Source organism: Mchenga conophoros, linkage group LG12 (genome assembly GCF_057382185.1).
Source record: "Mchenga conophoros isolate Kocher_MC1m ecotype Shallow Benthic linkage group LG12, M_conophoros_male_GT1.1, whole genome shotgun sequence".
In the NCBI taxonomy this organism is placed as follows: domain Eukaryota; kingdom Metazoa; phylum Chordata; class Actinopteri; order Cichliformes; family Cichlidae; genus Mchenga; species Mchenga conophoros.
This window is the reverse complement of record NC_140537.1, coordinates 38,986,259-39,003,085: the sequence shown is the minus strand read 5'-3', so window position 1 is coordinate 39,003,085 and position 16,827 is coordinate 38,986,259. Positions and strand designations below refer to the sequence as shown.

The window sequence follows — 16,827 nt, the reverse complement described above, 5'->3', positions numbered from 1 at the left end:
TAGCCCACAAGGAAGCGCGTGTCCCGCAAGGTCCCGGTCAAGAAATCGAAGCACGCGTCGCGGTTCGTGGACGCGCAGAGACCCGGATGCTGGTTCTGGCTCTGCTGAGTGCAGAGCTCGCTGAGAAGGCGCGCGCATGCTGACAGCACCGGCGGGGTTCCGGTTTCACGGTGAGTGTGAGTCTCGGACACGCGGTCTGTGTTTGAACGCTGCCACAGTGGGGCGTGGGGATGTTGCACTGTGTGCTCTGGGGCTCCGAGCCCACGGATGTCCACGATCCTGCGGCAGAAACCCAAACTCTTCTTCTCTTGTTCTTGATTTTGTCTCTCATGTGTCTGCAGAGCTGAAGGATGTCTGAAAAGGGGACTCCTGAGGGGGAGCGTCCTCAGTCCCAAACCCAGTCCACCCTGTCCCCGTCCCAGGCCAAGTCCCAGTCCCAGCCTGGTTCCAGTTCATCCAGTGGGCCCAGCTCAGCCAGTCAGTCGTCGAGTGGCTCGGGGACTCTGAGCAGCGTGGACACCATCCCCGTAACGCTCGCGTCCGTCCCAGAGGAGCCCGAGCCGCAACCCTGGGGCCGCCTACTGCCCATGGTCCCGGGCTTCAGGAGCCACGGTACCGCTGCTCACAACACGCCGGCTCGTCCTCTGTTCACTCTGTTCTTAATCAGGTTCCATTAAACTGAACATATTGTGCTGTGTCTGGAAATAGTAATTAGTAGAATTAGCAGCAGAATTAGCATAATCAGCCAGCCGAGCTCTGCTGTTCCATACTTTAAATAACACATGAAGTAATCAGGATACTTCTGTTCAGCAGACAGTGCTTCAGGTGTGACAGATCTTTAGACTGTAGATAAAAGATGGACGTGGCATCCTGGTTTTTTAACACCTCTTCCTGTTTCAAGCAGTGACCAAAGGATGAGCTAGCTGCTGCTGCTAATTAGCAACCAAATAAAATCCCAGAATTGCAGGTTTTGTAATTCCACGGGGGGATAGAAGACTGCATAGAGGAGTACTTCCTGTTTCCTGTTTGTTTGTTTACAGACTGCATAGAGGAGCACTTCCTGTTTCCTGTTTGTTTGTTTACAGACTGCATAGAGGAGCACTTCCTGTTTCCTGTTTGTTTGTTTACAGACTGCATAGAGGAGTACTTCCTGTTTCCTGTTTGTTTGTTTACAGACTGCATAGAGGAGCACTTCCTGTTTCCTGTTTGTTTGTTTACAGACTGCATAGAGGACCAGTACCTGTTTGGACGGGACTCCAAGTGTAACTACGTCCTGGAGGATCCAAATGACCGAAATTCCAGAAAGTTCCGAATCTACAGCAAGAAACACTTCAGGATCTACAGAGTGAGACTACTGCAGTACTACTACCACTGATATTAGCACTGATCGTACTGTGAGTACTGCGCTCACGGGGCTTTAACGTCGCCCTCTCCACCTGTGTGTGTCAGGAGGGCTCGGAGGTCTTCGTGGAGGACCTCAGTAATAACGGCACTTTTCTCGATGGGATTCCGATCGGGAAAGACAAGAAGCTTCCTCTGGTCAATAACGCCGTCATCTCTCTGGCTGAACAACGAAACCGAGGTGACTCCGCCCACAAGAACAGCACCTGAAAACACCTGGACACCCTGGTGCCGGTCTCACCTCCTGCTCATGTCTCTCTGCAGTCTTTGTCTTCATCGACCTGATGTCGGACGATCAGTCCAGCCTACCCAGAGACCTGCAAGACAAATACCTACTGACGCGACGCATCGGCACGTGAGTTGTTTCGTGGCGTTGTGATGTCATTTCCTGTGCCACCCTGCTGACTGTGTGTGTTTCAGAGGAGTGTGTGGCGAGGTCCGGCTGGCTTTCGAGCGATCCACCTGCAGGAAGTTTGCAGTGAAAATCATAAACAAGAAGAACTTTCAGTCTGAAGGGGTGAGTCGCCTCATCTGCTCTCTGATTGGCTGAGACCCGCTGCTCGTTTCTTTCGACTGCGTGTTTGTCAGCAGGTGTGATGGTGTCAGTTCATTTATGAATTTTAATAGCGTCAAAAATGCAGACACCCCTCTCTGTCAAACTAACAGTGCACTGCATGAAATCACCACTAGGGGGGTGGGAAACTCTCAGTACACTGCTTAATTTAAATATTTCTGGTGCCAGCCAATCAGGTATTGAATTGAACTCAGTTTAACCCAATGAAATGTCAGCAAGGTGTGAAAACACAGATACCTCCCAGAGAACTACAAACATGGCGTCTCAACCTTATTTTGAGTTGAAGGGGAACAACAACTTATTTTTCTGTCCAATCACAGACGGCGACACGAAACGCAAAGACGGAGATTGACATCCTGCAGAGGGTCGACCATGTGAGTAACACCAACGAAGAAGAAGAAAAAGCACAAGTACAGGAACGCTCCTTTATCGCCAGTAACAACACTCATCCTTCCTTTCCTTCTCTTCACTCCTTGTCTCCTGCAGCCTTGTCTCATAAAGACGGAGGACTTCTATCAGACGGAGGAAAGTTTCTACATCGTGTTGGAGCTGTGCGTGAAACTGCACCTGTCTCTCTCACCCGTCTCTCAGGCCACGTCCACACTAATACGTTTTTGTTTTTTTCTCTCCGTTTTGGCCTCCCGTCCAAACTGAGACGCCGTTTTCGCTCAAGGAAAACGCCGCGTTTTGAAAACTGATACATTTGAACACGGTGCTTTTCCAAAATGAATTTCCAAAGAGTTGCCAACACTGGTGTGACCCGAGTGGACAAGGCCAAAATTGGCCTTATTCAGTTCTGTCTGTCCCCTCCCAAGACTGATATGGACAACCAGATCGTGGTGTCAGACTACGCCCAAATGGACCGCGTGTTGCGGGAGGAGCGTGCTTACATCCTCAACTTGGTAAAACAGATTAAGAAGGCTTATCACATAGTCATGTGATGCAGTCATGTGACCAATTAAACTGAGATAGCGGAGGGCGTTACACAGCAGTTGTTTTGTTTGACAGCCCTAAAAAGATCAACATCAGCCTGTACATGCTCCTGAGAGCTTTTCTTCAAATTCTTTAATTCTCACTCGCTTTTGCAACTTTGTACTTTTGTGTTACTTGCAGCAACGACTCCACCTCATTGTGAGTCCATTTAAAAAAACTCGGTGCTTTTCCTCCACATTTTGCCGACGTGTCAACGAGCCGGAACGTAAATAAACGGCAGACAGAAATGAGGCAGGTCGAATCTTCTTGCGTTTCACGCATGTGCAGGACTGGAACGGAAGCGTTTTTGGCCGTTTCAATGTGGACGCACAACTCTGTGAACGCTAGTGTGGACGCAGCCTCTCTCTCACCTGTGTCTCTCTCTCACCTGTGTCTCTCTCACCTGTGTCTCTCTCTCACCTGTCAGGATGGAGGGGGGGGAGCTGTTCCACAGAGTGAAGTCGAAGCAGCAGCTCAACGAATCTGTTGCCAAACTTTATTTTTACCAGATGCTTCGTGCTGTGGAGGTTAGCTGGTGTTGCTATGGTAACGAGCACGCGCACACACACACAAACACACACAGGTGCAGCGACTGTAACTGTGTGTGTGTGTGTGTGTGTGTGTAGTATCTCCACAGTAACGGGATCATCCACAGAGACCTGAAGCCGGAGAACATCCTGCTGTCCTCACAGGACGATGTGTGTCTCATCAAGGTACGTGCGCTCACCTGCAGCATCACCACCTCCTCCCTCCTCACTGAGTGTGTGTGTGTGTGTGTGTGTGTGTGTGTGCGCGCGCGCGCGCCAGGTGACGGACTTTAACCAGTCACGGATCCTGGAGGAGGCGGTGCTGATGAGGACTCTGTGTGGGACTCCATCTTACCTGGCTCCGGAGGTGTTCACGCACGCGTCCACCACAGGTTACGGGCTCGCCGTGGACGCCTGGAGCCTCGGCGTGCTGCTCTTCGTCTGGTAGGCTCCGGCCTCCTGCTGCAGGGTGATGATGGATGATTTGTGTTGTCAGGGAAACGCTTTCGTTCATTCACCTGTCGCGCCGCCTCGACTCGTGCGCTCGCTCGTTTGCCCGCCTGGTTACCCTCGGCACATGAAAACAGAGCCGCTGCCGGCACGCCAGAGTCTGTTTCTACTTCCTGCGTGGAGCCATTGACATCGATCACACAATTGATCTATATTCAGACGAAAAAAACTTCAGAGTAGAAAAACTTTATTTTTTTCTGTAAAGCCCACAAACATGTTTAACGAATCATTTTCATAACTTGAAGTGCAAAAAGAAATTTTACATTTCTAAATAAAACAATTACAACACAACACTCTGACCGCACTCTGACCGCACTCTGACCGCACTCTTCAAACTTCCCCCTCTTCCTAAACAACCAAGTGCCACATGTTGCCATATCATTTTTTGATTGGTTGACATGGTACACAGTAACACCAATAGGGAAGTGTTTGCTAGCACTGCCCGTTCTTCCTGCTGTAAACACAGTTTTATTCAGAAAAACGTGGCGTGTACTTTTATCATAACCCATTCAGACTCTGTCAGAACTGGTATAAAGTTTGAAGTCCGCACCTTCGACCCAGGTTGAAACGAGACTCTGGGTCGCTGGTTGCTGTGTCGTCTTAAATTGGTCGTGTGATTTTGACGCGCCGGTACCTCTGTCGACCCCAGAGTGTTAAACGTGCTCGTGGGCATCGGCTGCTTTTACACCCATGTTCAGTCCCTGGTCACCTGACCTTTGACCTCAGAAAGGCTCCTCCCTGGGATGAATCCGTATTACATACAGACAGAAAACGCTGGCTGTCAGCGGCAGAGTCTGACAGAAACGGCATTTCTGCAGCGACCGGCTGATTCCCGAGACCTCGGCACGCGTCGCTGTCCGAGGTGTTCACAGCGTCCTACGCCTGCTCACACCACCAACGAAGAAGAAGCAGAATACGCGTCCGCTTTTTATCCCTGTAGGACTCGGTTTCCATAAATGACTCGTGGTTTACGAGTCATTTATGGAACTTCGGCGGCGATGTCACCTGGCTCCTGCAGGCGTGTGACTGTCGAGGAAGCCGCAGAGAAACAGCCAGGGTCAGAGGTCAAACATCTCCACCTGAAAGCTGTGAAAATTTCTATGTAACGTTTGATGATTTGCTGAAACTCCAGCTTCATCACTGAGTCCTCCTCTCTCTCCTCCCGTGTCAGCCTGGGAGGTTACCCTCCGTTCCACGAGAGCTTTGGTCATCAGTCGGTCACCGATCAGATCATCAGAGGAGAGTTCACCATGGTTCAGTCCAAGTGGACGAGCGTCTCTGATCAAGGTACGAGCTGCTTCAGTTGAACTTTATCGATACTGTTAGTGATGACTGGCTCGCTGTCGGGCGCTCGCTGAGATTTTTCTAGAAATGAGCAAACGAGAGCCACTCACACCGCAGAGTCACCGTCAGGCTCACGGTGTGTTCAGGTGTGTCAGTGAGTCACTGCGTGTTCCACAGTGCGTCGGGGGGCTCAGGACTTTTGCACAGCACTGTTTTGGTTCCATCTTGTTTGGAACCTGAGGGTGAAAGGCGGAGCTTCCTGTGTTTGGACTCATATGACCCGTTTGTGTTTCAGCCAAAGACGTGGTGAGGAAGCTGCTGGTCGTTGATCCGATGAAGAGGATGAGCATCGAGGAAGCTCTGCAGCACCCCTGGCTACAGGTAACGCCTCACCTGACACCCCCCCCCCACCCCCACCCCCCCAAATAACCACACACCAGGCTGTGTTCAGCGTTTTTGTAGTGACTCCGCCCTCAACGATGGCGGTTGGTTGTCTGCAGCACAGCTGACGCCACAGCAGCAAGTCTTAAGAGGGTTAAAGATGTTCAGGTGCATTGTGGGAAGTGTAGGCTGCTCACTCTGTGATGGTTGCAGGACCAGAAGATGTTGGAGACGGCGCACAGGCTCATGTACCCGTCTGCAGAGGGAGGGGGGGCTGCTGCTGCCATGGTAACCACACATACACAACCACACACACAGTACAACCATGACTCTGCCTCCTGATCCATTGAGCTCCTCCCCCTGCAGGAGGCGGAGTCGACCTCAGGAAGACACCTGAGGAAACGAGGACGAGAAGGAGATGGCGAGGAGCAACATCCTGCCAAACGGAGCCAAGGCCCGCCCTCTTCCTCTTTATAGTCACATGTCTCTGCTGCTGAACCTGGTGTAAATAAAGTTTTCTAATAAAGATTTTTACATTTTTGCTGAGTCTCTTTAATGTGCTCGTTTGAACACGCCTACAGCGCCGCAGCTCCTCCTCCAGCCTGCGGGGGGCGCTCAGTCACAGACACTCAAGGGGCAAAGTACAAGCAGCTTTTTTTATTTTCATTTCAAAGCTCATTTCCTGTTAAAGTGCTTCAGCTGATTCAAACATTGAACTCCAACATTGATTCATCGATAGATTTATTGATTCTGTCATCGATCAGAGTCCAGGAACTCTGTGACGGCTCGAAGGCCTCTGAGGTTTTTAAAGCAGAGAAATCAAAGTTTATCCTCCTCACACCCTCGACTAACTCCTCCCCCTCATGCCGATGTCACAGACGGGCTCGGCGGCGGTCTCTGAGGGCATACAGGACGCTGTGAGCTTCGTCAAATGCCTCACCGACGGCCGACTGGACTCGACTCCTCCACCGCTGCAGCTGAGGACGCTCCTTCAGGACGTCTCTGCCCCCGCCCAGAGGCTGCAAGGAGACACACTGAGCATGCTCAGAACCATACAGACACAAACAGAGGGTACGTTCAGAGTGCCCGCTCCTCTCGGGAGCGTTTCTAATCAGCTGTCAGTCCTCAGAGTAAGGAAAGGAGCTTCAGTGCTTCCTTTAGCAGAGGAGACAGTGGAGCATCCTTCATGAGAAGAGAAGCAATAATCTGAACTCAGTCTGTGAAGGTTCTCAGACATCCAGCTCATTGTAGTCTGAGGAGCTCAGAAAGAAAAGCTTTGGGACTTAATCAGAGAAGCTTCTTCAGTTCTAAGAACAACAACTGGAGAGTCCCTAAGAGGGTCGTGGACCCCCTATTGATCCTCTTCCTCATCACAAGAGTATCATGTCTGTAACTGCTCGCTGGGGCAGGGACAAGTTAAAAAGTGCAACACAAACAGACATGCTCTGCTTTCAAAGTAAAAGCTGCACTTTTGTTGGCAGCAGTGCAGAATTACAACTTTTACTTTGAAGGGGAAGCATCTCCATTTCCTGTTTGTGTCTCAGTTTCACTGCAGCTGTTTGGAGACGAGCTCTCTGAACATACCCAAAGAGACAAAAAGCTTCTCTGAGGGGGGCGGGGCTTGAGCATCCAGAAACTGACCTGCGTGAGCTCGCACGCCGCGAGCAGGTCGGCCACAGTGATGTCATCACCGCAAAGGAAAGGCTGGCGGCGAAGAAACATGGACTCCAGTTTATCCAGCGTGTCGTCGAGGTCGGAGAGAGCGCGATTCAAACGGGCCTCATCCACCGGAGAGCCAGACTGAGCTGGGAGCAGCACCTGAGGTGGGCGGAGACACAAAGCACACCTGAGCTCCTTCATGGCATTACAGCAGCTTTATATTCCTGATGATGTCAGAACAGGTGCGGCGTCATCACAGAACCCCACGCTGCCGTCTCCTGATCAGCTGATTTCAGATATTTGAAGACGTGTTTTACAAAATCAGGATTTTGGCTCCATACCTCCAGGATGAAGACTTTAGCAGCGTGCGGTCGTGTGTTGGTGTGATGCCACGCTGTGTACTCGTCCACTCGGGCTCGTCTCTCTGGTTGCCGTGGATACCAGTGCTCTGGGACATCGTACTTGGTGGTGAGGTACTTCAGGATGGCGTCGCTGCAACACATGACACAACCTGACGTTTACACTGAGCATGTGATTCCGACGTGACCCGTCCTGCCTCACAGGAACACACTTTAAATGAGTGAGCGTGTGTGTGTGTTTTAATCTCTAAAGTTAATTCAATTCCATTTTATTTATATAGCGCCAAATCACAACAAAAGTCGCCTCAAGGCGCTTCATAGACACTGAGAAAAACCCAACAACCATATGACCCCCTATGAACAAGCACTTTGGCGACAGTGGGAAGGAAAAACTCCCTTTTAACAGGAAGAAACCTCCGACAGAACCAGGCTCAGGGAGGGGCGGGGCCATCTGCTGTGATTGGTTGGGGTGAGAGAAGGAGAAGTTAGAAATATCCTGTCTCAGAGTGAAGCTGAAAAACTAGTTCATGCATTTATTACTTCCAGGCTGGACGACTGTAATTCATTATTATCAGGAAGTCCTAAAAACTCCCTGAAAAGCCTTCAGCTAATCCAAAATGCTGCAGCAATATGGGCAGAAATCTGTGCCATCAGAAACTGAATTTGAATAAGTTCAATTTGAATTGCTCAGATTGAATCTGAATTGTAACTTGAATAAATGCTTTTGAAAACTGAATTTGAATTAGTCTAAATTGAAATTGAATTTTATATTTTGAAAATGAATTGATTTGCTTTGAAACTGCATTTTATCCTATAAAAATTCAGCTCTGGAATAATTTCAGTTTCACTTCTCACCATTCAATTTCTGTTCCAAAATTCAGTTTTTTGGAACTTACATCCGGTTCCGGTTCAAGCGCAGATGAATAGAACTACGTTTTACTAGCGGACCGAAAGTGTTACTGACGGGAATCTACAGCGTCTTGAGCTGAATTAAGACTTCAGAAGTCATTCGTCATGTCGAATGACCAGCGGATAAACTCTCAGGTTGGTAATAAATGTATTACATGTATAAGAACAAGCGTCATGTTAACAAAAGATAGCCGTACAGTAACTTTTATGCTTATTGTAGCTGCTAGCTAAAAACGCTAATTTAGCGTAGTTTGCCTTGAATTCAGCTTTGACAACAAATATGATCGACTGTTTCTAGTAGAATTCCAAAGTTGTCATCTTGGACCCTCTCAGAGTACCCCCTCTGTATGCTTGCAGAGACCCCTACAGTAGGGAAACATGCAAAACGGTGTCCAAACCTTTGTGTTTTAGCTTTATTTATGTCTTACACAGCATCCCAACTCTTTAGCTAACTTAATAACTTTAGCTAAAGTGAATAGTTAGTCTAATTCATTAGTGCAGCATTACTGGATCACCTCTGTTTGAAGTGATATATTTGTTTGTCAAAGCTGAATTCAAGGCAAACTACGCTAAATTAGCGTTTTTAGCTAGCAGCTACAATAAGCATAAAAGTTACTGTACGGCTATCATTTGTTAACTTGACGCTTGTTCTTATACATGTAATACATTTATTACCAACCTGAGAGTTTATCCGCTGGTCATTCGACATGACGAATGACTTCTGAAGTCTTAATTCAGCTCAAGACGCTGTAGATTCCCGTCGGTAACACTTTCGGTCCGCTAGTAAAACGTAGTTCTATTCATCTGTGCTTGAACCGGAACCGGATGTAAGTTCCAAAAAACTGAATTTTGGAACAGAAATTGAATGGTGAGAAGTGAAACTGAAATTATTCCAGAGCTGAATTTTTAAAGGATAAAATGCAGTTTCAAAGCAAATCAATTCATTTTCAAAATATAAATTCAATTTCAAATTAGACTAATTCAAATTCAGTTTTCAAAAGCATTTATTCAAGTTACAATTCAAATTCAAACTGAACTTATTCAAATTCAGTTTCTGATGGCACAGATTTCTGCCCATACAGCAAGAGTCCTGACAGGGACTAGAAAGAGAGAGCAGATTTCTCCTGTTTTGGCTTCCTGTTAAATCCAGAATTCAAAATCCTGCTCCTCACATACAAGGCCTTAAATAATCAGGCCCCATCTTATCTTAATGACCTTGTAGTACCATATCACCCTATTAGAGCACTTTGCTCTCGCTCTGCAGGCCTACTTGTTGTTCCTAGAGTATTTAAAAGTAGAATGGGAGGCAGAGCCTTCAGTTTTCAGGCCCCTCTTCTGTGGAACCAGCTTCCAGTTTGGATTCAGGAGACAGACACTATCTCTACTTTCAAGATTAGGCTTCAAACTTTCCTTTTTGCTAAAGCATATAGTTAGGGCTGGACCAGGTGACCCTGAATCCTCCCTTAGTTATGCTGCAATAGACGTAGGCTGCCGGGGATTCCCATGATGCATTGAGCTTTTCCTTTCCAGTCACCTTTCTCACTCACTATGTATTAACAGACCTCTCTGCACTGAATCATATCTGTTATTAACCTCTGTCTCTCTTCCACAGCATGTCTTTATCCTGTCTTCCTTCTCTCACCCCAACCAATCACAGCAGATGGCCCCGCCCCTCCCTGAGCCTGGTTCTGCTGGAGGTTTCTTCCTGTTAAAAGGGAGTTTTTCCTTCCCACTGTTGCCAAAGTGCTGCTCATAGGGGGTCATATGATTGTTGGGTTTTTCTCTGTGTGTATTATTGTACGATCTACTGTACAATATAAAGCACCTTGAGGCGACTGTTGTTGCGATTTGGTGCTGTGTAAATAAAATTGAATTTTGTGTGTGTGTGTGTGTACCTCTCTGTGAGGACAAAGCCGTCGTCCACCATGACAGGAACCTTCTGCATGGGGTTCAGCTTGGTGAAGGTCGGAGTCCGATGTTCTCCTGCACACACAAGAGAAGCTAAAAACAAAGTCCACTCAAAACTCAGGTCATATAAAGCGGCCTGCAGCGTGTGCGCTCTAATGCAGACAGAAGTCTGAGCAGCAGCTTCATTCAGAACTCCGATGGGAAACCAAGTGATTTAAGATTCCCAGAATAATGATCTGTTGTTATTTTTTGTTTCCGAAACATGTAAACTGTGTGAAAATCGGACATTCGGTGAGTTTAAGAGCGCCGAATGTCCCCGACCAGTCTCATGACGTTTTCTATGAGGATCAGCTCGGTTCGGATGCAGTTTCCTCTCACGGGGTCAGAGAGAGCATAAATCCGGAGATTTTGAGTGAGGTCTGGCGGGCTCTGTGCACCGCTCGGATGTAGGTCAAAGTTCTTCGGGTCGGAGTTCAGCTGAAGTTGTGTGCCCACAAACTGCTCTAAGTGCGCCGAGTGCGTACACGGGTGAGCAGGCCGTCAGAGGACTAGTTAGCCGCTCGGCTAGTCGGTTAGTTAACCGGCTGGTTGGTTAACCAGCCTGTCAGTAGCTCACCTTTCCGCAGCGCCACGGCGCGCACTTTGTGCGGGATTTTGGTGCAGGTGAGCAGGATGTGCACCGCCCGGCAGGGCTGCGATAGAAGGTCCAGGTACACCTCCACCAGCCGGCCTGTTGCCATGGTGACCGAGGCGTTTTTATCCGTTAAACCAGCGAAAAAAGCACAAAAAGCGTGAGCAGGTAGCCGCCCGTCTTCCCCTGAGGTTCTGCAGCCTGACAGCTGCTCCACAGCGCCCCCTGCAGCCGCACAGACAACTGCAGCCCAGAAAAGGTTACAGCTTCCTGGGAGGACACTGCAGCGCCTCCTTGACACCTCCTTCAGAGGAAACACAGAAGCATCATGACAGGACGACCCTCTTCCTCTGTGTAGTCACCCAACAATCATAGAGGTTTACATCAGCACTGCAGCAGCTTCTACTGTTATAACCTCACATTGCTTTTCTCAGCTTAAATATGTAAAAATTGTGTTTTTTGTTCTGTGTCCTGTTCTTTTTGCATATATGTGTGTTTTTATTGCTGCTGACACAACCAAATTTCCCCTTGTGGGACAATTGAAGGATTATTCTGTTCTCCTGTAAACTGGGAGCGTGTCCGTGGCGTGTGCTGTGTTCAGACTGCATGAACAGCTGCTGTGCTTATCTGTCGTCATTAATAAACCTTCTCTCTCAAACTATTTCAGAGTCGAATTAGTTCTAAAGAAAATGAGGAACGCTTCACGAATTTGCGTGTCATCCTTGCGCAGGGGCCATGCTAATCTTCTCTGTATCGTTCCAATTTTAGTATATGTGCTACCGAAGTAACACGACCACCCCGGCCCGTCTGCGCCTTATGAGCCCGTCTGCGCTGGAGGCGCTCACTGGTGACTGATGTAAGCTGACACAGCAACAAGCTGCAGCCTATTTCAGCCCACATTGAAAGTTCCAACTTCAAAGTTTTTAAATTTTAATTACAGGCCAGTAAATCCAGAGTTATGATCATATATATATCAGCCACGCTTCGTTCTAAATACTGTCGTCACGTGTGTGTTTTAAGCGTTTTCTAAAGACAGCGCGAAAACAGTAAAGAAAGGAAAAAAGCCACCTCTTTCTTATTGGTGGAAAAATGCACCATGTCGACCAATTAAAAAAAAGTCAACATGTGGGATTTGGTTGTTTAGGAAGAGGGAAAAGTTTGGGGAGTGACGGTAACAGGGCGAGCGAGACAGAGCGAGCAAGTGAGAGAGACAGAGCGAGAGTTTAGATGTGGCAGATTTGTGACGTTTAGTGTGGAGTGTTTACTTAGTGTGTTGTGTTGTGTAGTCGTTCTGTTGTGTAGTCATTTTGTTTTGTGTGTCAGTGAGGGCACTAATGACTGTCACAGAGGCACATTTGTAAACACTGTCACTAAGTAGAAAACCAGTGATACACCAGCTGTTGTCGGGCCTGCAGGTTTGTCCCTGTGCTCTTCTGTCTTTTGGTGGACAAACTTGTTTTTACTGGCACACATCATTTGTGGGGCATCTTATTGCCACACCTGATTGTTCTCTCATTTTAGTTTTAGTAAGATTTTTAAATGGTTGTACAAAATGAAAAACAGCAGGTGTATCGGCTGCATTTTTAGATAAATAGTTGTTTATGTTTACAAAATGTACGTTTTATATTTGCATTTCAAGTTATAAAAATTTACTGTTTTTTTTTTTTACAGTAAAAAATACTACTAGGATCTTAAGTTCTTTGTGTGGTTTCAGATCAGTAACACTAATGCAGTATGTCAGTGAAAAAAACAACTAAATTCAGTTGAGCTTAAAAGACACCAAACAAGGCAACGGGGGAAAAAATAAAATGAAACAATCTGAGGGTGAAATACAAACGTAAACTCAAAAGGAGTCACAAATGGCCGGTTGTATTTCAGACCTCAGTGGGTTCATCCAACAAATCATGAAAAATTGGGTTTACATGTTTGTTCATGACGGTGCAGATTTCTGACATTTTGTGTAATTTAAGCTGCAACAATGTGACTGTTTTCTAACAAAAACAGTGAAACTCAAGTTAGACTTGTGTTTGTAAATGAAGCGCCCCATGTTGTGTAGCTTTCTGGAGTTTATACTTATTGGGCAACATATTTATTTATCATACAGGCTATACAGTACATAGCATCAAAACTCACGTTTTATGTAACTAGTGTGTAATTATGTGGGCTACAGACAATAATTAAGTTATCGACTATATTTATATGAAAAACGTGCATACTTACTGCATTTGAATCATGTAACCATATGTAACCACCTGCATATGTGTTTGAAAAAAAAAATGCCACCCTCATGCCACCCTAAGAAAATTTCTCTAGATCCGCCCCTGCTATGAACATGCCAAAGCAGCAGGTGGCGCTATAGTCCTAACCGTGTAGAAATGTTGGCCAATCAGAAGACTAGAAGCCTCGGTGGGAAATAGTAAACAAGGATGGGGCATAGAAGCAGAACCGAGTGGTATGTGTGGAGGGACGGTAACTGTGTGTGTGTATGTAAGCATTTAAACACTGCAGAGAGTACAAGTAACAGTAACAGTATTGTAGAAATCCATTTCACCGAAACAATAACGTGGCGCACACTGTGACGTCAAAAAAGGCGCACACCTTTGACGCTGCTTTTTCTCCGTTTTTCTCGTCCACACTTAAATGCAAAAACGGAGTTTTAGAAAATATCCACCCTGGCAGGCGTTTTTAGAAATCTCCGTTTTCAGTGACCGAAAACGCCGTTTACGTGTGGACGAAAGATGCAAACGCATAGAAAAATCTGCGTTTTCAAAAATACCCGTGGACGTAGCCTAAATTTCATAACTCATCGGTTTTAACCAGAGGCGGCAAACGTACAGACTTTCTTTACTCAAACAGAAGTACAGATACGTGGGTTAAAATACTCCAGTTGAAGTACTGAAGCAAGTTTTTTACTCAAAAGCTGTGAAATGTACCAAAGTAAGAAAGTATAAAGTAGCTCTATGAACAGTTTTTGTACGAAGGTAACTGAACCTTTTGTTGTATTGACATAATATTAGCACATGACAATATAAAATGTATTCAAAGTTATTTAGAACTTTCTCATTCTAATGAGTGTACTTAGTTTAAATCTGTAGGACACAAGTAGTGAAAGAGAATTTTAAAAACACCTGTTTTCTCTCTTTGCCTCCACACCTAAAAACTACAATTTTCAGGGTCCCAGGGTCGCTCAGACCCAGGGACCCTGAGCAGTTATGGACTAATATTATAATGTATGTATTTTGTATTGCTGTCCCTCCTTCTCCCTGCTTGTAGACGTATGTGCATGTAGGGGTGTGTGTGTGGGTGTGGCCCTTGGCCACACCTGAAGACCTTGACACACTTGCAGCTGATCAGGCCGGGAGAGCACGGGATTTATTGTCATGTTTTTCCATCACTGTAAATAAACGCACTGTTTATACACAGAGCACCGCGCCTGGGTCCTCATTCCCCATATCCCCACGGTCTGCCCATGTCACAACAATGACAACAGTTGGAGGTTAAAGTGAGGATTAGCAGGTGAGGGGACACTGTGTAGTGGCTCAGCACACCTTTAACACTAAGCTCTCTTCTTCCTGTCCTCTCCTGTCTTCCTGCATGTCTGAGTGAACTTAGCTCTCTTTCTTTTCTCTCCCTGTCAAATCCAAGCTCTGCTGCACTGTGAGACAAACCGCACACAGACACTTTACTGCCTGTCACGGCCTTTTAAGTGTCAAAACAAAAAGTACTCCAGTAAAAGGCTGAAGGTGGCAACAGGTGGTTTGTGTCAGAACACACTTCCAACTTGATTCTTTAAAAAATATGTGTTTATTTTGTGCTAAATCATAAACCACAAATCAACCCAATGCTTTCTTACGACTTCGATGTCAACAAAAGTTTACTTAATCTGATTCCACAAGTTCAAAAAGTGGTCAGAAAATTGTCGTGGTTTTAGGCAAGGATTCAAGCGACACCTTGTAGAGCACTCAAACTCCGACCTTTATTGTCTACTTCCTGTTTCAGAACCCCCTTTCACAATAAAACAGGTTATGCTCAAACAGATTACACCACACCCTCCTTTCGCTGAAAACATCAAACTTACAAGAACATTTAGAACCTTTCATAGAAACTTTTCTTTCTCTTCAACCTTTTTTCCTTTACTTTTAAACCCATGTTTATCTTTTTTGTTTTGTTTATTTTCACAAGTCCAGTGTTTGTGGTTTTTTGACAACCCTGCCAGCCCATTAAGGATCACTGACATTCTACGCTGAAAATGTTCCGGGGCAGACGCTATTCCAAAGGGAAGTCTGTTAAAGTGGAAGCGCCCAAAGGATGTAATGAACGTTGTGTAGTGTGCTGACTCTGGTGACAATGGAACCTGCCAGAAGCCTCTGTTTGCGTCCAACTTACTGAAGACTTTTGCTCCCGCCAGGGATCCAAGTGTCTGTTCAACCGAAGGCAGGATGTACTTTTCTCTGCACGCTGCTTCATTGAGGTGAGTGAGGTCAACACAAATACGCACAGAGTCGTTTTTTGTTGGCACTGGGACCATACCTGCACACCATTCTGTTGGTTCTTCAACTCTGCTGATTACTCCCATGGACTCCATTCTTTCCAGTTCCTGTTTCACCTTTCCTAACAAAGGGATGGGGACCCGTCTTGGTGTGGCCAGGGAAAAAGGCACAGCATTGGGTTTCAACTTAATCGTATAAGGTTGTTGCATTAAACCTAATCCCTGACACAGCTTTGGGTAGTTCTCATTCAACACATTCATGTCAATACTGTCAGCTCTACACACAAGGTTCAGCTTGACACTTGCTGGCCTGCTTAATAGTGCTATGTGCAAATCTTTGATAATGTACACATTTTCCTGTATTCCCTGTTCACCTTTGCAAATTGTTTCTCTGCTCATACCCAACACATCAAGTGGAGTACCCCCTGGACCAAACAATGATCTATCTGGTTTACATAACTCTGTCTCATTTTGGTTTATGCAGTAATACATCTGGGCTGGGATAACAGAGACGTCAGCTCCTGTGTCTATTTTAAATCTAACTTTGTGGTTTCTGATAGTGAGATCTGCATACCAAGGATCTGAACCTGCGTCTACAGAACCAAGAAACACGGGTGTATCATCACTTTTCTCTGTTTCTATCACATGCACAGATTTAACAGATTTCCACACTTTACTGAAGTGTCCTCTTTTACCACATGAGTGACATGTTGCATCTTTTGCTGGGCATTGTCCTTTACCATGCGCAGGGGTTTTCCCACACCTGTAGCATGATCTCCCATTTGGTGTTTTGTCCTTTGTTGTGCATTTACGTTCTCTTCGGGGTTTGAATGTTGAATGCTTTTGTTCCCTGTGCTTCGCTGTCACAGCATCTATTTCCATCTTATTTTCCCCTCTGATGTCTGTCTGTTGTTTTTTGATGACTTCAGACTGCCGGGCCTGTTTAACTGCTTTCTCCAACGTCAAATCTTTGTCCATTTGAAGTCTCTCCGCTAAGCTGATGTCCCTCAGACCCACGACGAGGCGATCTCTTATTAACTCATCGTGCAGTGCACCATAACTGCAGTTTTCAGCTAAAGCATAAAGTGCGGTGACAAACGAGTCAACAGTCTCATTAGCTTGCTGTGTTCTTTGATTAAAGCGGGCTCTCTCATAGATAATGTTTTTCCTGGGAACAAAGTATGTATCCAAAGTGTCTCTTACTGCTTAGTACGGCTGCCTTT

At 46.3% G+C, this 16,827-nt stretch overlaps 2 protein-coding genes and 1 non-coding gene across 3 annotated transcripts; 1 reads left to right on the top strand and 2 right to left on the bottom strand.

Moving 5' to 3' along the window:
* The first annotated feature begins 1 nt into the window (after nucleotide 1).
* chek2 (checkpoint kinase 2) lies at nucleotides 2–6,183 on the top strand. Its single transcript, XM_085295782.1, has 15 exons — nucleotides 2–170; nucleotides 342–612; nucleotides 1,221–1,345; nucleotides 1,450–1,582; nucleotides 1,666–1,756; nucleotides 1,822–1,918; nucleotides 2,296–2,349; nucleotides 2,462–2,526; nucleotides 3,375–3,474; nucleotides 3,574–3,660; nucleotides 3,755–3,918; nucleotides 5,156–5,271; nucleotides 5,564–5,649; nucleotides 5,863–5,937; nucleotides 6,016–6,183. The coding sequence occupies exons 2-15, from the start codon at nucleotides 351–353 to the stop codon at nucleotides 6,124–6,126; spliced, it is 1,566 nt and encodes a 521-aa protein (XP_085151908.1). The 5' UTR covers nucleotides 2–170; nucleotides 342–350; the 3' UTR covers nucleotides 6,127–6,183.
* A 108-nt stretch (nucleotides 6,184–6,291) lies between these two features.
* gstt2 (glutathione S-transferase theta 2) lies at nucleotides 6,292–11,344 on the bottom strand. Its single transcript, XM_085295791.1, has 5 exons — nucleotides 11,101–11,344; nucleotides 10,472–10,559; nucleotides 7,650–7,800; nucleotides 7,291–7,467; nucleotides 6,292–6,668 (listed from the first exon to the last, which is right to left on the bottom strand). The coding sequence occupies exons 1-5, from the start codon at nucleotides 11,222–11,224 to the stop codon at nucleotides 6,522–6,524; spliced, it is 687 nt and encodes a 228-aa protein (XP_085151917.1). The 5' UTR covers nucleotides 11,225–11,344; the 3' UTR covers nucleotides 6,292–6,521.
* A 456-nt stretch (nucleotides 11,345–11,800) lies between these two features.
* LOC146563354 (U6 spliceosomal RNA) lies at nucleotides 11,801–11,906 on the bottom strand. The gene has a single exon (XR_014894740.1). It is a non-coding gene; the product is annotated as a U6 spliceosomal RNA (small nuclear RNA).
* Between the last annotated feature and the right edge of the window lie 4,921 nt (nucleotides 11,907–16,827).

Bases quoted from the DNA above. Each gene is read 5' to 3' on its own strand.
- chek2 (XM_085295782.1), top strand. From the start codon at position 351: ATGTCTGAAAAGGGGACTCCTGAGGGGGAGCGTCCTCAGTCCCAAACC. The intron at 1,346-1,449 runs GTGAGACTACTG...TGTGTGTGTCAG, and splicing joins AACACTTCAGGATCTACAGA to GAGGGCTCGGAGGTCTTCGT. The intron at 2,350-2,461 runs GTGAGTAACACC...TGTCTCCTGCAG, and splicing joins TCCTGCAGAGGGTCGACCAT to CCTTGTCTCATAAAGACGGA.
- gstt2 (XM_085295791.1), bottom strand. From the start codon at position 11,224: ATGGCAACAGGCCGGCTGGTGGAGGTGTACCTGGACCTTCTATCGCAG. The intron at 10,560-11,100 runs GTGAGCTACTGA...TTGTGTGTGCAG, and splicing joins CGCCGTGGCGCTGCGGAAAG to GAGAACATCGGACTCCGACC. The intron at 7,801-10,471 runs GTACACACACAC...CATGTGTTGCAG, and splicing joins GGCTTTGTCCTCACAGAGAG to CGACGCCATCCTGAAGTACC.